The sequence below is a fragment of the Vanellus vanellus genome (assembly GCF_965231255.1).
Source record: "Vanellus vanellus genome assembly, chromosome: 5".
NCBI lineage: Eukaryota > Metazoa > Chordata > Aves > Charadriiformes > Charadriidae > Vanellus > Vanellus vanellus.
The window spans coordinates 79,568,810-79,591,198 of NC_138910.1; the positions used below are offsets into that span (position 1 = coordinate 79,568,810).

A 22,389-nucleotide genomic window follows, 5' to 3' on the forward strand; every position below is an offset into this window, starting at 1 on the left:
GTATAACTGTAAGATTTGATTTTTTACTATCTAACGTGCCATCCAAACAATTCTACTACCTGTCAAGCTTCGTCAGTCAGAAGATACTTACTGTCCTCCAGCGAAGAAATGTCAAGCTAATGGTGAGGGAAAGCATCCATTACAAGAAAAAAAACCCAACACACACATTGAGAGTTCAAGTGCAATAATCAAAAGGAAGAGCTACAATTTCAAACATAAGAAAAATAATATTTAGCTGAATAAATGTCACAAATATTATTTGTTAGTAAAGAAGAAATGCACGCATAAAATATCTAGCCTCAAGGGTATTTTCATCTAGGACGCCAGGTAAAACTGTGATATAAATATTTAATAAATACAACAGAATACAGAAGCAGAATAACAGAATCAATGTCTACTTAGGCATATGATGAAAGAAACTCACTCAAGTACAAACCCCCAACTCTTTAATGTCGGTTAACTAGCCCGCACGAATACCGCGCTAGCATGGTGATACTTCTTCCAGTAACACAAGCTGCAGCACAGCAGCTGCGCTCTGCCTTCAATATCAACAGGACTTACAGCATGACCTGTTGTCAGAAGCAGGAACACAAGGAAAGCACAAAGAAGCTGTGCAACAAAGGAGTATGTGGGCAATGGAGGTTTGCATTACACTGAGAGCTGAGCTCTTGGTGACAAATTAGGGTAACAGGAAATGCACCTCAGATTTTGGAGAGAAAGTGTGCCCGACCTACAGACAGGAGAATTTACATAACAATTGGAATTGGATGCACAGGCACTGGCCTTAACGAAATACAGGACAGACACATTACACAGAATAATTAAAAAAAAATAAAATAATGTTGTAAAGGAGAGAAGAAGAGATGTGGTATAGCCATGCTGATGCAGAGATGCGAATTAGACTTTCTCGTGTAGATCTCAAAGATATATGTCAAGGTTGCACCAGCAGACAAGTTGAAGCATCAACTAAAAAGGCAGGACAACACAACAGGATAATAAGGTTTCAAGAACAAAAATGTAGACAGTATTGAAGAAGAATGAGAATAAGGAATTTAGAAAAAAAATTTTGCTAATAAGAGCTCACAAGAGTGTCTGGTGAATGCAATTTCAGTTGAGTAAAAAGGTTGGAAATGGATAGGGGACTATCTATATTGTATTAGCAGCAAGAAGTACGAACATGCTTATTGAGGAAGGAAACTTTAAGATTTTTAGCATGACTAAAGCTTAAACTCAAAGTAGTTTTAATGAGCATATACAATTTCCATATTAAAAAAAATAATCATAACTTCCAGGATTTCCAAATTGGGTAACTTGCCATAAAGATGAAAAGCATCCTGATACCATCTAACTTACAGAGATTCACAGCTTTCCATTTTTTCACCAAGTTCTATCATAGATAAAACAAATATTTCCTTTGTTTAACTCTTAGGGATGCAAGTGTTTGTTTTGGCTGAAATAGGTAACACATTTAGTCTGACATCTCACCGTTGGCACAGAAAATTTCAGTTCACTTTTCAGCTGAGATTTGGCAATGTTATAAGCAATATGTTTTTTGTAACAGAAAAGATCAGGCAATACTAACAAAATGAGACACTAGCAGCCTTACTTCTAACACATTTTATCATTTCTCCTTCCTCACATCTATCAAGTTTAGGAAAGCAGATTATCAGATACTTCACCTGAAACACTTATTTAAGTGCTTTACTAACTGTGGACTGCCCAAAGTCCATTAATGTCAGGAAGCTTATAGCTTGAAATAAGATTATGTCAGAAAAGACAAGAGTTTTACAAGATTTTACAAAGCAAACATGAAGTTTCACCATAACCATCTGCGGCTAGTTTTTAATAAAAAAGGGTCCTGCATTACTGTCCCGGTACCTCTCTGGCAGTTAATGTTTCCAAAAATATGGTAAAGGAACGTACACTTTCAGAACAGTCTGGAAAGGCAAAACATAGCTTTCTTTCTTTAAACTATTAATTACGATACTTCATTGTGTGGTACTATGAGCGTGACTCCTGTAACTGGCAGTGTCATACGCCCCACACTACCAGTGCAAGACAGAACTGGCTGGACAGCTGCATTGCAAACTCCGCATTAATCTGTACCTATAACTGCCATTCAGTGCCTTTGAATATCCAATCCCGTGGAATTCGAAGTATTAAAAAATAATTGCTATTAATTTAATTCTGTACGAAATATTACTCTTTCATAAGTAAAAATCACAGCACTGCACCCACAACGCACTTAATACACTTACGCATCCTCCTCTGTTTGAGGCTGCCCTCTTCTGGATAATCTGCTTTCTGAATTGTTCTGCTGAGCTCCATCTCCTAGGAGGTTCACAAGAAAGAAAAGAAACAATGAAGACGAAAATAAGATATTGGGCATTTGAAGCACATGACAAAGGCGTTAGTATGAACCTTGACTGCTCAATGACCTTTTAAGAAGAGAAAAAAACAAAACTCACTCGAAGCGGGACAGATTCCCTTGTAATGAAACACTCTAAGTTCACTATAATTTACTCGTGTAATTTGACCTCTCATCAATTCACACTACATTTATATTTGTGGAAAACTTGGGATAATAGTATTAATAACTGGAAGTTAGTATAATTCTGACACATAGTTACCGTGTTCTACTCAGAAGCTTTTCATCCTATTAACTGCCTAAATAGAGCATATTAGCACAGAGTATTATCATGAAAATACTGTAATGACTGAGCAATGAAACCTCCATTTTCCTTTAATAAAAAGTGCCTGCCCCCCAATTCCATCTTGTAAACAACTACAAAGAGATACTGCAAATTACATCCAAAGGCTCTGACATGCTATATTGACAATATAATATTCTAGCTCGTCATATGATGGGGCATGATAAATCACATGCCAGTTGCCATTATTCTGCATGGCGAGTCATATTTCTACATTTCAGTGCACTGATATTTTGAGCAGTTGCATGTTTCCGTCAGGAAACAGGAATAGGGTATTACCACAAAAGTCCATGCCCATGGATTTGTTAATAAAACCTGTGGTGTTGGTGGTGGACTGCCTTTCTGTCACTGTAGGTTGGGCATTCTTAAATTATAAGGATTCTTAAATGATTCCAAGATAAGCATCTAACACAGACTGCTCTCCCAAACCAGGCGGACAGGGCAATGTCTTCAGTGATGCCGATCAGCTTAAGAAAGTTAGTGTTGCACCAAAATAACATCTTTGGCTCACTGGCTGCTATCTACTTGAGAATGTTCAACAGCATTTACAAAGGCCTCATTATGTATATTGTTATATATAACAACACGCCTCTGATCAGAAAAGATTTTCTGAATTTATATCTATTTACACAACTTATCACAACCTATACAATTCAGACAGAAATCACATTAGAACAAAAACAGATTAAAATTTTATCTTGTGTATCAATTACTATTGTTTTTAAAGCTTGTCAATTCTGCTTGCCCTCCAATTAGCACATCAGGACCATGATGTACCAGCAGAAAAAAGTACTGCATCCCTCCTAACTAATCCTTCAAAAATAGGATATACTGTCCCATTTGATAGGATCCCACAGTAGCATAGCCTTTGGTGAATCTACTGAAACTATGGAGACCATAACTATTCATGGTATTGTGCTCCACACAATCTATGTGGTCACCTTTCAACACTACAAGTGTTGTATCTGTGTAGGTCCCAGCAACGAACAGGTCACATCCAAATAGCAGAAATTATTTCTTTTTGGTTCTGATCGAAGTTGAAGACATCATATAATGCGGGGTTTTTGTAACTTCCACCTTAAGAATCTCCCCCCTCAACAGTATCAGTCACACACACACTCAGTCTCTCATTTTTTACTGCAGTGCAAAAGCTCCCTTTTTTGGGCAATATGCAATGGATTTCTTTTAGATTTGATATTTATTAAAGACAAAATGGTGGAGGTGTATATATACACACGAAGGGGGAGAGGAATAATTCATGCATTCCTTCTTTTTTTCTGATAAGTTTTCCACCTAAACAAGATCATTTCTGCTTTTTACAATTAATGACTTAGAATTGCATACCAGTAATTCAGCTTTAGACTTCACTGCACAGACCATACTCATCTAGCCAAAACCCAAGAAAGGCTTTTTTTTTATGGTGTCAAAGAAATTCACAACGTGTTTTCAATTAGTTCTTATCTACTGTCCCCCCAACAGACACATACACATTCTTACAAATGCTTCCTATTGTTGCTGTAAGGTGAAATTCACCTCTCGGTGAAAGATTTGGAGGAAACCACAACAGGTCTTTACCATGGCCTTAACAAAAGCATCGAACCTAGAACAGACCCTCTGGAATGAGGTGCTTTTCACGTTTCACTGTAATATGTCTCAGATAAAAAAAAAAGAGGCCACACTAAGCATTAACCACTTTGATTTCTTCTTGCTAGATATAAATTATGACATACAACTATCAGCACTCAAGGATAAAGGAACTTTTAATTATAATATTTTGTAAAACATTTAGAAATACCTCAGAATGACAAGGTGCTATAAAAGTTTAAGCTGTTCCACTACAGTAGCTAAAGTTTAAGACCCCAAAAGATTTAATTTTAAATTTAAGTACTCGTAGAACTTGCACTTAAATAAGTCATCAATTATCAAACAGATACTACTTTTAGACCAGTACTATGGAATGGCAGAACCCTGGATTGATATGAATAAAAATAATACAATTTAAAATAAATCTTAAAAATAGGTTAGGCAACAATGATGAGAGACTAGAGAAGATTTAGCATTCTGTTATTTTAGAAACTTACGTAATAAGTGGGTTGTGATATTTTTGGGTAATTAGGCAATATATGAATTATCAGGCAGCCCAATAGAACATACGTAGGACAACATCATAAAGACACGCTATCTTATAACTGGGTTGGTTCATGTCTTCTCCTAAAATAAATGTTACTTTTGAACAATCTTAGCATTCCATAAGTATTTAGTCTTTTTTGAGGCACTCCTCCACACTGTTATTCAAAAGAGAGCCATGTTCATAAGACAGGTCATTTCAATCTGTCTCCTCAGTGAGATAGATGCTTGTTACTTTGTGTACTTCACACAAGGCAAAATAAGTTTGCACAGCTAATGGCGTTAATTTTGTAATAATTTTTATTCTGTTGTTTTCTTACATACTGGTCACAGAAAAATAGAATATTGATTATACTCTAACACCTCACTTACAGGTAATATGCATAACCTATTAAAACACCACAACACTTAAAATAAAAAGTGTCTTCTCAGAAGGAGAAAAGAAATTGTGGGCTTAAAAGGACAACCTGAAACCTGTGATATAAAAGGAAGTCTTGTATACCACCATCTGGTAGCTATATGAACCCACGAAAAAAAAAGATGGCTAGTACTACAGTACTGAATAATTATCCATCTAAATGTCAGCTGTGGTCATGTGATGTGTCTTTTTATAGGCAAAAAGAATGTTCCCCTATGTCCATGCTTTATATCAGTATAGACATACAGTACATGTTCACCTTTCCCATTAACATCCTAATATACAGGCATGTTAACGCAAGACATTTTGCCCCCTTTTTTCTTTCACCTAAGAGATAAGGCATGTAATACAAATGCAGAGACACTGAAAAAGTTTTAAAACTTGATAACACACAAACATTTAAATCTACTACATGTGTCATCAAAAAGGCATCAACTAAAACTAAAGAAAAGAGGTCATTAAAGCACATAATTACAAACGTGTAGAGATACTCAAGAGAACATATCTAAAGAGCCATAGCATTTTTAATTTCGTATCCGTTATCATTATATACCAGTTTAGAAGCTTTTTGCAAAGGTAAGTGTTAAAGTGCAGGTGGATATCCAGCCAGGCTGAGGTATAGTTTCATATTCTGCAGACAGCCACAACATTAAAATCTGCCTTTACACATAAAAAAAGTAGGTTTTTTTTTCAGAACTGCTTTTGTGATGTGGCAACACTAACAGAAAGCATACTGCTCCCAGTGCCTCAGACTGTAGTCAACAGGGACATAGATTGTTCTAATCTGATTCTTCCCTCAGGATACAGGCAATCTTAATTCAGCGATCAGCAGCAGCCAGGTATAACGCACAGTCACTTTGCTTGAATCTGAATACTTATTGCTCCATTCTGGGTGGGAACATAGGATGCCACATCATGACAAAACAATTAATTGAAGTATGGTATGAGCTGACCTTTCCATGACATAACAGCTGCCAGTACAGGCATACGAATTGATCTCACTAACAACAGCCATATCTCTGATCTGACGGAGAACAGCTATAGGCAACTCTTCTCATTGAAAGGTTTCTTCGTACAGGATGAAGAGATTCAGATTTACCATGAGGGGAAAAGAAAAAAAAAAAAAAAAAAAAGACACATAGGCTCTTCATTTCATCCATTTCAATGGATCCATTTCATTTCATTCATTTCAAATCCTGAGACTGGTATAGGAGTTAATACACGCAAACACAAAATTTCCTTTTAACTGATGAAAACAGAGACTGCCATAGAAATCAGACCTGGGAATACTTTGAAAATACTTTTCTCTCTGTAGAAAAATAGAACAGATAAATTTACATGTCAAAGACATAAGTTCCCTAACAAACTAAGTCAATGCTGCTCACTGGAAGATTTACGTTTCACAGTAAGAAGAAAGTTGGAAAACAGTGAGGTTAGACTGCTGTCTAACTTGGCTTAAATTCCAAGGAGAAAATTCAACACATAACCAGGGGTATCTGTGGGAATACTTAGGGCAATGTTTTAAGCAACATCATTGAAGAGGAAAATAATCCCAAAGAGAAACTGTCTGTAGTCTTTTAAGAATACAGGGCTCAATACTTTGAAGGGCTCATTAAATGTCACTTAATATTTCTGGACGTGAAGTGGGAGTGTGGAGATACCCACTGTGCCAAATAATCACCATTTTAGGAATGAAGAAGCCGCCATTAGTTCTGAGAGGAGGAATTGTTCACAAGACAGGGTAAGCACTGTGGCAAACATCCTTACTTTCTGGTAGACAGAAGTTTACTCCCTCCATCCCAAACCAGGAAGTCCGTAAACCAGGCCTTTCACTGCAAATCTCAATGTAGTTCTCAAAAGGACACACAATTAAACACATCAACTGCATATATCTCAAATTTTGTGAAGGGGAGTGTGTTCTAAGATACAGGTCCTTTCAATACACCTGGTTTGCACAATTAGGTGAGACACGCTATCACTCAGTGAAAGAATGGGGAGAAATTAGTCTAATTCTTCCTCCAAAGGCTTCTTGGAATGTCAATGGTTGAAACAGTCACTTTTGTATGAGTTCCAGGGGAAAACGCCCAATTCGAAAACATAGCACTGGTGGAGACGAACACCTGTTCTGGGGAGAACTGGAATCAGCAGAGAACTTGGTAGGAAAGTTGTGAATATTCTGACTGGCAGCGAGTGCTTGTGAAAAACTTGACTGTGTTAAAACTGTTTGACAAACAGGTAACAAGGACTCAAAGCCAGATCATAATGAAGACTGCCAGCAGCCAGCACGAGAAAGAATTAGGATTTAGCTGCTTCTGTTTAGTTTCCTAGCATGACTGCTAATTAGGAAAAAAACCCAGCAAAACAAAACCTCTGCACACAGGCCTGTAACTATGCATAGATATACTGCCACTAAAATGTCCGATACTTCCATGTTCCCTTAAGCCCTCTGCTATTTTTATTAAGGAAAAGGGATGTAATGCTCATAGATTGTAGTATTTTCGGCTTGAAGGTTTCCAGTAATTTTCATTTTTTGGTCAGCCAGCTTTGACAGAATCCCAACATTTCTTGATCGCATTCCTTTAAAAAAAAAAAAACAAACCCAAACAAACACAAAACAAACAAACAAAAAAACCCAAACCACAAAATCCATTTTTTCCTGGAAGGAAAAAATCCACTTTTGCAGATCCATCATGAGAGCATATGGTGCAGTAGCTAGTGCAAAAATCTTCAGACATCTAGATAAATTTCAAACGTTGGTTATTCTATCCTGCTCAGAATATTTCTACTCATCATAATTCATGAATGTTAGTGAGGACTCAATTACTGCACATAAATTCCAAAATATATGGGGCATAAAAAGCTCTTTAACCCAACAAAAAGGCATAACAAGAACTGATGGCTGAAAATTAAAGCCAGACAAATTCAAAATCAGACAGGAGTTTTTTTTTTTTTGTAATAGTGAAGGTAATTGAACAAGGAACTTGCTAACAAGGGATGTAATGGATTTTTATTATTATTAATATTTTTTAAAAAATTTGGATCTTCAAATCAAGACTACCATCTTTCTAGGAGTTGTACTGCAAGGAAATTTTTATTTGAGCTCTACATGGGAAAGATGACAAGAAAGTCTCCTTAAGTTGTTTTTTTTTTTAATATAAAAAAGTCACACGAGGTGACCTAATAGTTCCTTAATACTTATAAAGCCCACAACCTATATAGCTATAAAAGCAGGTTAGTCTACTGAAAATATACTCCTTGAGCAGTCATAGTTTGTCTGCAACAAAAACTGTGACTGCGTAACTAAGTGGACATATATTCTAAAGTGAACTGGAAATAATGTAATTATACAAAGGCATATTCTTTGTAAGCAAATGACATGTAGTGTTATGTTAGATTAATTAAAAATTGCCTTGAAGTGCCTTAATATGTAAAACACTAGTAAAAAATTACATAAAAGAATGCAAAGCAGGAAAGTTAAACTAACTGAACTTCTCTTTTAGCTTTGATTTGGTAAAATCTACGTAATTTTCAATATTCATAGAGAAAGACTCAGAGCTGAAAAATGCTATATGTATGTATGTATACATACATGCAAGCATTTACCACTGGAAACCTGGAAGTACATAAACCAGGACTTGCATTGCAAATCTCAACATAGTTCTTAAAATGCCACAGAATTAAACATGCATCAACTGCTCACATCTTTTCTTTCCAGCTCTCCGGACCACAAGAGAGTGCAGACCTGAGCTGTGTATTATAAACAATGGATCACACCACCTTGCAAGGGTAAACCAGGACTTCCTTGCAATAATCTGAAGTAGCACATAGCACACAGCAACCTCAGAACATCTGCCCCTATAATCCAAAGAAGAACAAATTCACTGTCGGCAGCACATACTAGTTCTGCCAAAGAAAGCTGGGACTTAGAAAGAAAGCAAAGAACGTGGCTAGCATAAACTTTCCTAACCAGTGGAATTAACAGAATTATTGAAAAAAATGCCAGTGCGGATTTTTTTTTGCTGAGCCAAAGTGAAATGTTTTTAATATTGATCAACAGAAAGCAAAACTTGTTTCATAAACACCCCCAAGATTTACACTGAAAAGATTCAAGCTTTAAAACTCAACATCAGCTTTTCCAAAGGAGATTAAAATTCTTTAAGAGGAAACAGAAATCAAACATACCACATGAGACATAAGTTACTAAATCAAGCCAATAACCAGAAAAATGTTGCAGTAAGAAAGGCAGAACATTCAACTAACCATTTGATGGGTGATTTCTGAAATCTTGTGCATTATGACTCGTGGGAGATGAAAATGGACTCAATTGGCGTGTTCCTGTTGTCGGTGAGTAAGAGATTAGATTTTTCTGTTTGGTCTTCAAAGGTGTTGCATCAGACAGCTAAAATAGAACAAAAGACAAAGAATTTGGATGAATGTTGTCTAAAGATAAAGAACTACCTATGTTCATCTAAACCTACAACAGTTGGAAACTTCCCTTCTGCAAATTAAATACATGCTGGCCTCTACCTTTCCTATCAGTAGAGTTACACATATTGCACCCCAAACCAGACAAAGCCTCTCTGAACATTTACCACCTGGTAATAGATTTTTTTTAAGTAATTCCTAACTTTATGTACTCGCATTTATGGAAAGCCCATGTTATATGTTGTGGTGGGTTGACCTTCGCTGGCTGCCAGGTGCCCACCAAGCTGCCCTATCACTCCCCCTCCTCATTCACATTAGTTTTACTCAAAAGAATAAAAAGTCCTTCAAACAGTAGGCTCCCGGTTTTCATAAACAAAAAGTATGTGGTGACCAGAGATTTAGGTATTCTGGCATGAACACCTGGGTGGTTTTTTTGGTGTTTTTTTTTTTTTTTTTTTGGTTGGTTGTTAATTTTTTGGGTTTGTTTGGTTGTTTTTTTTTTTTTTTTTAAATGGTCAAAACCTGGTATTATTTTTCCTACAGTATTGAGAATTTAAGACACATGAACTATAAGCAACTATTTCTAGATTTTAATTCTAACAAAAGATAGTTATTTCTAATGATTTTCTAGCCAAGGGTTAATTAAAAAAAAAAGTGAGTCCCTTAAATCCAAAATTTTGTCTCTGTCTTAGGATTTCAATATGTCTAATAATAGAAAAGGAATTATTTAATGATGTTAAAGGAATTGTGCACAGAATTTTTCAGAACTAGTCTGCAATTCTGAAATATTAACCGGGATTATATGGGACACAGTTCACTCTAGCTTGGACGCTGAACTGCAACTCTGAGTAACTGGGATTTCACTGCGTTACTAATATACAGAGAAAAAAAAAAACAACAAACCAAACCCACACTTCATTTGCACATAAAGGGCTTCAGCTCTAGTAACAACTTGATTCCAACTAAGAAGTCTAGCAGCTTTAAATGACACCATCAATGACTTTGTCAAAAAGGAGACGCACACAGAAATACACATGGATATGTAGCACTCAAAGGAGACTCCACTGGCACCAGCAGCATCTTAATGTCATCTTACGCTCCTAGAAACCACTGATCAAGTGGCTACAGGATTTTCCAGGTAGCTGAATTTGAAGTATTAGGCAATATTCATACTACCAGATCTACAGTACTTCACTACTCCATAACCAGCCATCCAGTAATTAAACAAAAGAACGGAAGGTACACTATGTGGCAAGCTGGAAAACACAGCTTCAGAATGCCAGTGTTCCCATTCTTGCCTACCTGTCGTTTCAGGGAGAAAGAAGCTTCCAAACAAGACTAGCCACCTCTCAAGAGGAGAATGCAAGTACTGCACAACTGATTTCACTGTATTAACATCTGCCATGCAAAGAATAAAGGGACATTTTGGGCAAAACCACTTTTTCCAGTCCCTTTCAAAATTTTCTAAAGGACTTAAAGAAGAGCTGTCTAAATGCAGTGAAACAGACACCTTTTTTCTGTGGTTTAGTCATTTCCCCCCCCCCCCCCCCCCCATTGGAAACATAGTATCATCAAAGCAAATGCCACAGAAAGACAGAATAAGAGAGTTTTCTTCATTTTTTAATTTGTTACAATCCTGGGTCTTTGCATTTGAGGAGCAAATTTATCTCTATTTTTGCAACTGTAGCAAGCAAAGGAATGACCCCTCCACTTCCCAAACAACTAGTCTTATCTACCAACTTGAGCCTCATTCCACCTATGAAACTGAGTATGTACCATTTGTCTTCATGTCACTCTTAATAGTCACTCAATTTTATACAGTATTTCTTCATTGGAAGCTTTATTGTACATGATTATTCTGAAATTTCTTGAAGTTCCATTTATTATTCTATTTATTAATGTTAGAAAAAGTGTAATAGGTAAGCATGTTACACTGTTTCAATACCATGAATGAAATACAAGGTGAGGATCTGGGTTTATATTCATTAAAGAACATACAGTACTTAAGCCAAATTGGGGAAAAAAGAAATTAAAAAAAAAAAAAAAGACAACCTGATATTTGCACTTTGATAACTGACATTTCCACTGCAATTTCAAATTAATAACTCATTTATTCCCTTTTCATACTTCTCATATGTTGTCCTGTTTTGCTGGAATAAGACCCTCATCTTACTCCTTTTTAAACCAGATTAAAAAACAAAATACAAATCTTCAAGTCCAGTAAGGATTTCTCAGCGCATGAATCTCCTGGGGCTACTGGGGACACGGTTTAAAGCAAAGGCAGTCTGGGTCCAGAGCATGGTACAGAATGGAAAGACAACTCTGAGAAGGCCTAAACCTCAAAGGTTTAAGGTCCCACAAACATCCTCTAGAAAATTTAACTCTGGCAATTTTAGATTTCAAAAGGGGTGTACTGGTGGCAAAAGCAGTAACCAGGTAACATGTATGAAAGCCACAAGTCATATCAGGATGCGAGTCATGTCAGATCACAAAGCTACATATACAAAGGTGACTTAAAGCCTCTACAATCCCACAGGAATCCAGGACCCGGGAAAAGGCTACATTTCAGTACTGAGTAAATTGATGATAGAAAACATTAACATTTACATAACTAATCTTAAATTGTTAAGGTGTTATAAGGTAACTGCTTCTAAAAAGTACATATTTACAGTAGAATTAGGAATATGAGTTGTACCTAGAAGTACAATGGACAATTAGGTAACCCTCAGAAGCTTTCCTCTCCATTCCAGACAGTTAGCAGTTGATTTAAGTGTCCTGAAGCACAATATTCCTATTTTTCACACCTACATAGATATGCATACTTTTGTTATCTGTATGAATGAGGGGGTTTATCACAGCTTCTACTACCTTCTGCACTTCACCAAAATTTCAGAATGAGTTCTAGAAGTTAACATGTCACATAAGAGACAAGTCTCCATTATTTGCTTTCAGTTTACCACACTGCAATATTATTAAATTCCTCTTGATTATATAAAAGTATAAAGAATGTTCAATATCCCCCCTAAAAAGTATACAGCATATTCTTATACCCCTGTCCTACTACTGAACTCCTATTAAAACATCCTTGTCTTTTAATCTCCTTCATTTGAAGGCATTTCTTGTGCTACTTGTACCAAAGTGCATGTTCACACTCATTTTCTTCCAGAGAATGATAGAGGTTCCAAGTATAATTTCTGCAATTATACTTTAAAATAGAGTGACAGTACATTCAATTCTAATTCAGGTGATGACAAAATACTGATTTATGCAATGGCATTATACTTCCAGTGTTGCTTGCTGTTCTATTTCTGATATATCTTACTGCATTTTTACACAAAGCTGCAGTTTTGATGTTTTTCTTCTCCTACTCTGCCTCGAGTGGTTACCCTTAATTAAGAACCTAACAATGTTAGTATTGGTCATCAGTAATACGACTTACACCATATTTCAAAAGATTTAATTTGCTGCCCGCTTACCTAGCTTTTTTATAGCTCCTGGATATTGCTCTGTCTTAGTCTTGACGACCCTAAATAATTTTGCATCACCTGTCTATACTCTTTTTGCAGTCTATCACTATTTAAACAATACCTGATGGAAATCTTCAGTCTGTTGTAACTAATAGCTTGCTACATTGAAGCAGGTTAAAGAAATGTTTCAAAACTTCTTTAAATGAAATATTAATTACAGTAAAATGTCAATGTCACTTTAAGCATTTAAATGTAATCAAATCTCTTTTGTAACAGGAAGACTCTCCGATGTCCTTATGCTTTCAGGATATTTTTCTTGCTTGAACAGCAGTCCCCTCAGCCACCATGTTTCTGGATATGAACTAAGACTCCTTTGAGCAGCTACCTAGAACACGTTACTGCAGTACTTAAAAGGACAGTATTTATTTGACAGTAAGAACGTCTCTTCCCAGAAGAAGAGTCTTGGTCCAGTTATGCAATTTTTTAAATGATACCACACAAACATTACAAAAATCTAAAAATAGTTATTTCTGATCTGGTTAGTTCAGGCATGCTCTGGGTAGCCTGACCAGCAGGTGGATTAAGGGCCTCCTGAATAACAGGAAAGAAATTGTAGAAACAGCAATGGATGTGGCAGAGCTAAACCAGATACTTCACACAAACTGCGTGTGTTTATTACTTTACAATCCTTCCTACTTTCTATAACATTATTTAATTATGGTACACTTTAAATCTTTGACATCTGCCTGTTAGAGGCATAGTATGAAACTAAAAATCATAGTGTAAACTTACATTACTGAGATTCCAGTAAAAGTTTTTATTGTTCAGATAGGCTTTTGTTAAGCTTTTTGCTGCACAAGAACCTGAATGCAGGTAACCATCAAGTAACCTTTTTGTTTTATCTTATGGGAAGTGGGCAGGGAAGGAATAGCTTTAAGGGAGAAAAAGAATTGCATGTAATTTCAGCTGGACCACTCATCTACAAAAACGTTACTACAGCCCACGAAACAGATGCAAAATTACAGTCGCAGCTGCATTCCAAGCAGAACAAGTTGGGTAATGGTACACTAAGCTGCTAATTAAATTGCTAATGATTTTTTTTAGTGCCACTGCGGTACTTTGCCACCTTTGTTTAAATTAAAAAAAAAAGTATCTAGAAAATTTTTAAAATTGCAAATTTCTATTTTGCTAAATACCACTGAGACCTCCAAATATGTGCTGCATTTAAACAAATCTCCTCAAAAATGACACAGACGTGGAGATTTATTGGGAGCTCATTTGCTGACCAGCTATTTCTCTCCATGTACTTTTCCAAAATTTCCCTTCCTTTAAACACTGCCATCCTCACAAGCTCCTCTGTGTTGATGTCTGCAGCAACACCTACTGTTGGTAGGAGCAGATAATAAACCGACATATGTCATGACATGCTGGTACTGGGAGTATACTATAGCTGCATTTACAAAAAATAATAGCAACAGTACAATTTTATTTTTATTGTGATAACTGTGGTGAAATTTATTGCAGTGTTAGTACTTTATTGTTTCATTATGCCAGATTAGCTGAGGGAAGTAATTACATCCTTGACATGAAAATGCCTTTAGTGTTTTCATTTCAATTTTGCAGTTTATAATATGCAGATTACAGCATTATTATAATTCCATATTGTTAGATGTACAATTACATGGCAGAACATTTGCTTCCAGGATAATGGAGCTAATATCTAATAAATAATTTCACCAAAGATCTTAACTCATTCAGCTCTTGGGTAAACAGTGATGGCAATAAAAATATGCATATTTCTCCATTATTTTCAAGTGATTCATGCAGATGTACATTACTTAAAGCCAGGCAGTTCTATGACAAATGGAATACAATAAATTTTATACTATTTTAGCAGTAATTTTATGCCTTGTTAAGATTTTTCTAGACAACATCCAATCTGTAACAATATAAATACAACTCTAATGAAATAGCATGTTTATATATGCACACATACGCATACAAAATGCCCAGATGATTCCATACACCAAAAAATACTTACATTATCCTTTTTAACAGTGTCCAACTTTAATGCTCTCTTAACTCTGCAAGAGAAAAATATGGACAAGTTTTATGGTCGTCTAGAAACAAAGATTTCTGGTAGTAAGGTATATAATCTATAATTTTAAAAACATTTTCCTTTCTCGTGTTTCACATTTTTTATACTACACAAGAAAACCAATCTCATCCAAAGCAAACATATTAACTGATTAAAATACTGTATAACAAAATTGTTGCTTGTTTAGAAGGATAAAGTGTTTGCATAAGAAAATCCAATTCTCCATTTTATACCAGAGATAAAAATCAAGACACTGAAGTGAAATCACACTGTATATTTACCTCTTTCTCAAAGACTATAAACAATGAAAAAATGCAAAAGCATTATCATTTACATACCTTATGAGCAAGGGTTGATATTATTTTTCCATTAGTAGAAATAATGTATCAGGCACTTAAAACACAGGTACAGCCAAGGTGAAAAAAGTAGTTCTTCCCATCATTTTAGCTCTTAACATGATTCAGTGCTACCAGACTATGACTTAACTGGGGAACAGATGCTCTATGTCTTTACAGGTCCCCAAACCATAAGAAACTATTTTCTAGTCTTCTTCACTATACTGATTCAGGAACATGCCAAGCTCTCTCTGCAAAATCTGCTCTGCTGAACTGGATGCCCAGCTGTTAATGGCAACGCTAGAAGAGGAAAGCTGAATATTTATAATACTTTATATCGTACAGCTGTCTTCTAAAGAGCAGTCATCAAAATTTTATTGAACGCAGACTAAATGCTCAAAGGAAAGAAAGGTCAACATAAATTAAGACTATTTTTCCCAGAGACAACTGAAACTTTTTAAGCACATTCCTAAATCTTAACAATACTTTAAAGCATTATATAAAATGAGGAAAAAAAAAAAAAAATCTTTATAAGAACAGTCCCCAAGAAACATATGTATTCTATCAAATTAAACAGGATTTAGAAAATACATCATATTTCAAGAACTTAGTTCACAGTTTTCATCTTGGAAAAGAACACTTTGACTTGTAAGGAATTAAGATGACCTCATTTCAAACATATAGTTTTTAAATTTATGTTACTATTCCAAAACTGTAAATTAAAGTATTGGAAAAATAGAATGAAAACACATCTTTGAAATATAACTCAGGTAACGGTCTTATATGAATACTGTTTTACAACTATCTCTATTACAAAAAAGGGAAGAGACGTATTCTACCGTAAAAAAGCCAAGTAAACAGGTAATATTTAAATTAAAAAAGCTTACGAATTTCTTGCCAAAGGGCAGTCAAAGCTGTAACAGTTTGATGGAATTCTTTACAATGTATTTCTTTTTTAAATAGAAACCCATATTGCTTAAGGAATGCAGACTCCATTACATCTTCCACCCCGGTGGCATCAGAGAAACATTATATTTATTAATACATCTACTCTGAAAGGATGCTCTAGGGGCCAATGCATTTGCATGTGATACTAAGGCATGTTATGATGGAAGTTTTTATGATGGACTTCAAAAGATGCTGGAAGCCAAAGTAAAGCAGAATCTGGACACAACATAGCTGTAGGATGAAGATAAATGAGAAACTACATGAAAATCCCACTAAATTATAAACATTTAGAACATTTCTTAGAAAGCTGTGGACTGGTCAAGACTATGATCTTTAAAGTCTGTCAAGTACTGTGTACAGCAGTAGAGTTGCAGTCAGCCCAAATTTCTCTCTGCTGGCCTGCAAAACCCCTGCAAACACCCTGAGCTACAGCAGCGAAGAGGCAGCCTCATTCCAGGCAAGCACTTCAACGTTGGAAGGAACTGCATAGATAAAATTTGGGCTTCAGGAGGTCAACTTTAGCTCGCTTTTCCCAATCCATCCTACCCAACTGCCTGGTTTGCTTGTGGGTTTGGTTATAGTGATTGTCATTCTAATGCCATAATATGAGAAGGTAAATCTCTGGCAATTGTGATTCACTCAAAATAATTAAAATTTGTGCTCCTAGTCTACACGCAGTTCCTGACTAGGACCACCGAAACAAAATTCATCCAGACTTTTAACATGAAGACCCAGTTGGCCAAAGTGTCTTCTCTCAGAACTTTCAAAAGATGAACATGAAGAAAAAACAACACATGCATCCAGGTGCAAAGAAAGTTCCTAAAGCATTTTAGGAACCACCATGGAGGAAGAGCACCACCTTTAGTTCAGTTTATCTTTTTTATATGGTTTGAAAGCCTTACTTTGGCTATGGTGTAGAATCAAATGTCAGAGAGCGAGCAAGAAAAGGACATAGAAAGATGCAGCATATGTGATGAGAGTACACAACTTATTTACCTGAGTTTACTACCTTTGAATTTGTTCAAAATTTCCTGGCAAAGCTTATTTTATTTTCTTAACTATGCAGTGTATGACGGCACATGTTTATAGGTAGCCATACAAGCTGCAATGACTATTTTCCCCCCAAATATGCATCAGGTTAAAGAACTACATATTAGTTCTATAGTATATTATTCATCTATCATTCCAGGTCATGTTGTCAGTTCCTTGCTAATACTGGGAGACCTTTACTCACTTGATTAGCGCTTTGATGAGCCACTTGTCTGCTTAACAGGAACTGCTTAACAGTGAGAGTCTAGGTATGCAATCTAACTTTCTAGAAAGTAATGGATTTGTTAATATTATTTTTAATTCCACATACAGTTAACTTTCCTTCATAATTCATTTATGAATGAACACAATGGTAGCAGTCACATACAGAATCAGGGACTTGACTATATTCTTTCATTAAAAATACTCTAGGGATTATTGTAGAGCATTTTGAAGCCATTTCAGTTAACTTCCTCTTAAGTTTCTGCTTTACTGGAAAAAAAAAAAAACCCACATCTCCACAAAAAACACCTCTGTGCTATTGACATATTGCTTCATCTTCAAAATTTGCCTGTAACCACATCTTATTAATTGGAAAAGCAGAAAGAATATACGACCGTTTCCTATGTTCAGTTTAAATGGTAGTTAAACTCACTGTACAACCAGTGAGAAACAGACCTACACACAAAAAAACCCAAAGCTTGTATATTGCTAAGTTTCCTTTGTATTACTACTGTCTGGCATGATTAGTTCAACTTCCAGTGGCCAAGAGAAGGACTGGCAGAAGTTGGAACCTGTGTTAGCGCTAACATAACTTATCTTTGAAATTGCATAAGGAGATGCAAACTGAGACAATATCCCAAGCTTATATATAGGCAGCAAAAGTCTTACGGCCTCACCTTACCACTGCTGAAGTTAGCAACGTCCTACGCATTTTATTGTTCCTCAGAAGCCCACAATTAGCAAAGACACACAAGAATAGCATCAGACTTACATGACTATTGCTTGATAGATTACAAAGAATAGGAGAAATACGAACAGGATTTATTCCCATTGGAGACAATATGAAACTCATCTCGTTCCAACCCCCCTGCCCTGGGCAGGGACACCTCCCCCCAGCCCAGGTTGTTCCAAGCCCCGTCCAACCCGGCCTTGAACACCTCCAGGGATGGGGCAGCCACAGCTTCTCGGGGCACCCTGCGCCAGGGGCTCACCACCCTCACAGGGAACAATTTCTTCCCGATATCGAACCTAAGTCTTCCCTCTTTCAGTGTAAAACCGTTCGCCCTCATCCCATCACACCCCTCCCTGATCCAGAGTCCCTCCCCAGCTCTCCTGGAGCCCCTTTAGGCACTGGAAGGTCACAATAAGGTCTCTCCGAGGAGCCTTCTCTTCTCCAGGCTGACCCCCCCACCTCTCCCAGCCTGTCCTCCCAGCAGAGGGGCTCCAGCCCTCGCAGCGTCTCTATGGCCTCCTCTGGCCCCGCTCCAACAGGTCCGTGTCCTTCTTGTGCTGAGGACTCCAGGGCTGGATGCGATACTCCAGGAACACGTAACATACAGAATGCATTACCCATGCCAGTGGGCATCGCCCCCCCAAACTCGGTCTGGGCAAGGCCCTGCCCTGAGGAACAACCACCTCAACTATTTCCCGGCCTCATCCAACAACTGGAAGACAAAGCTAGGAACAAAACCCCCTGCCCCAGGCAGCGGGGTGCTCCTCCCTCCCCTCTCCGGGACACCCCGAGGAGCACCTTTCTCCTGAGGGAACAAGCTTCCCGCCGCAGGGGAAGCCAGCAGGCCGCCGGGGAGAAGCGCTCCGCCTCACCACGTCCCACACGGGCCCCGGCTCCACCGCCCGCCCGCCCCGCTCCGGCGGGGAGAAGGCGGAGAGCGGCTCCTGGAGCCGAGTTCACCCGCTCCGCCGCCCATACCCGATACTTACGACATTGCAGCGCCTGGAAACTGCTTCCCCGCCGCCTTTTGCACATCTCCCGCCTCCCGCCGCCGCCGCCGCCGTGCACCGGCCAAACGCCGCCGGCTGGAAACGGCGCTGAGAGGGCGGGAGGCGGCTCCGGCTGGGTTGGGCCGGGCGGGCTCGTCGGGCCCTGCTGCCTTTGCTTTGGGTGCTGTGTGACGGTAAGAGCCGGGGCGATGGCGGCTTTCCCCGCCTCGGGAAGGTTTGTGTGAAGGCAGGTCGGGCGGGAGGTGAGTGGCGGCCGGAGCCGGTCCCTCAGGGCTGGGGACGCTGGGCAGGGCGGGAGAGTCGATTCCTCCCCCCGGGCTGAGGGAAGGGGATTGTAATGCCTATTGCGCGCTGGTCTGTGGTAAATTTTGCTCAAAAGGATCCCTGCTCTCACCGGGGAGGGAGATGATGAGGTTCATGTAGTAAAAGTTTCCTCATTTCAGGTGAGCGAGGCCTGAGGGCTCGGGCTCGGGCGCTTAAGGAGCAGCAGGGCAAAGCTTCCCTGTCGGTGGGTGTTTGCTGTGGATGGAGGTGAACCTCAGCCTCGGAAAGGTCAGTATTCACGAGGAGGGTATGGCTTAATTCCTGGTTGGAAGACGCTTTTTATTTGTTAAAATCACAGCAACTACAATTGAAAGTAATAGTTAGGCTGTGTTGTCCTCCCACTTCAGCTGGGGCCAGATTGCTCCCTTCTGTCTATTTTGTCTAAAGTGTCATTTTGTCCAGTAAAAACATAACCACGTAAGCCATGGGGCTTCTGGCAGTGCTGTTGCGAAGCTATTGCTCAGTGGGTTTCTGAGCAATGTATCAGCAGCGCTTTGTGGCAGAACTGTGGCCCACGTAAGAAATATCTCAGTAAGGGGAAGTCTAAGGAGTGTAAACGAGAGTTCACATTTTATAAACTAGTTACTGGAAAATTAACATTTATTCTTCTTTTCCACCTTGACTTTAACCCACTTCCATTTTGTGTGTGTAACACTGGCGCTTAATTATCGTGACACCCGTTTGCAGTAACCAGACTGTGTCACAGTGTCCCTATGGGGTCCTTCTAATGCCAGTGTAATATTAAAGTGTCAGCCAGGCGGCCTGTGTATTATAAATAGGGTACTTCATCCATGATAAGCGATTATTATCTTTCTTTCCCAAGTGTAAAAGACCTATATAACTCAAGAAGGTGCGAGTGATTTAGGCCTCCTGAGTAAAAATCCAATGAGTCCTGAAGGGGACCCTATGATGTCGTTGTCTTGTTGCTGAACTTGAGATATTCAATTTATTATACTGGAATATATTTTCTGAAGTCAACATTGGGTAAAATAATATGAGAGGCTGTTAGACCAACAGTACAACACGATTTAGTGTCCCTCTGTGATGGCCTTCTAAAAACCTTAATCACCCTTGGTAAAAGCAGAAAGCTGCTGTTAAAGTTTACTGGCCATTGGTGAGCAAATACTATTAGTTACTGCTTTGAATCATTTTAATAATTTAGAAAAAATGCATTTTGTATTTTTTTCATTGTTTCACTATTATATGGGTAGTGTATGTAAAAGGCCTAAGTTATGTGGTTTTATGCACATTCTTAGCTTCAGACTTATTTATGTCTATTAATTAAGTCTTAAAAGTACAATTGAGTGTATTTAACTTGACATACTTGAAGGATTAAGGATTAAAATTTTGACCAATTTTACTATTAGCTATATGTTTCACCAAGTTATAATTGTAAAAACAGAAAACAAAAGCCCATGCTGGTATGGGCACCAGAAAAAAACATGTAATCAGTTTAATAATTATTATATCACTTTTTTAACACTGAATGTTATATGGTGTTTATTACATTACACGGTGTCTCTGCTGAGGCTGTGTAAAGCTACCCAGTTTTCAAGCTAAATCAGTCTTGGAAAGATGAAAGTCAACTTTTGAGTGAGGGAGGAAATCCTGACAAATACGTAGTTCGGCATAAACACATTACATGCAGTTTTCACTGGAGGACAAAGGGAGCTTTTACTCTGCTGTTAACACCAAGAGATACAATAGAGAATCCACCACGACGTGAGTCAGTCATGATCATGCAGCCATAGGGTGCTCTCCGATGAGATAAGCGCTGCATCCATTCTTGATAATATTTACTTTGTTATTGTTGTTTGGTGAAAAAGTCTTTTAAAGAATTCTGTGCCTCTCACACCTGTGGCCAAATTTAAGTTGGAGTGTTTTTAGGGAAAAAAATGCCACCTTTCCTACTGCTGGTGAACTGTAACAACAATGAGAGCGGCACTGGGAGGAAACCAGTAGTGGGTATGTTATGCTCATTAATTTACCATTGTGACAAATCGTGCTAAGCATAGACAATGGTAGTAGAGTCATCAGAGCCAACAAGTGCACTTCTGTACAAATTATCACGTTGTTTCTGTCATTAGGAGAATTTAGCTAATGTGGCAAGAGTAGAAATTCTAGTAGAAATGTGTAGTAAGGACAAGTCCAAGTGGTTTACTTACAAACCATTGCTATCCATGTTTAGATCACAGATAACCCAAAAATTTGTCTTTATGCTTTCAAATAACATGACTATATAATCATTGTGATATCAAATGTCTGAAATTAAAATAAAATACAATAAAATAACACTTTTGACTGCCAATAAAGAATAAATTGTGACTAATAAGTAGAGCTCAAGCTATTTTTCTTTGTAGATCTCATGGTGCCTACCTACAAGTGTAGGTATGTATTCCCATCCCAGATTTAGAGAATGGAGAATAAATGACCTAGATGTTAGGATAATTCGTGCTAGTCTGTATTTCAGAGGACAAAGCAGAGACATTATTAAACAGGCAAGAAAGTAACAAATTCTAACTGTGACTGTATTCTTCACAGA

The 22,389-nt window shown here is 37.8% G+C and overlaps 1 protein-coding gene across 1 annotated transcript in view; it reads right to left on the reverse strand.

The window, feature by feature from the left end:
• ITGB3BP (integrin subunit beta 3 binding protein) overlaps nt 1–19,719 on the reverse strand; it is a 34,986-nt gene extending 15,267 nt beyond the window's left edge. Inside the window, exons 1-4 of the mRNA XM_082484301.1 lie at nt 19,503–19,719; nt 15,190–15,232; nt 9,517–9,655; nt 2,259–2,331 (exon numbers count right to left, since the gene is read on the reverse strand). Coding sequence (XP_082340427.1) covers nt 2,259–2,331; nt 9,517–9,655; nt 15,190–15,232; nt 19,503–19,507 — 260 coding nt within the window. The 5' untranslated portion in view covers nt 19,508–19,719. The remainder of the gene's footprint in view (nt 1–2,258; nt 2,332–9,516; nt 9,656–15,189; nt 15,233–19,502) is intronic.
• Nucleotides 19,720–22,389: the final 2,670 nt, after the last annotated feature.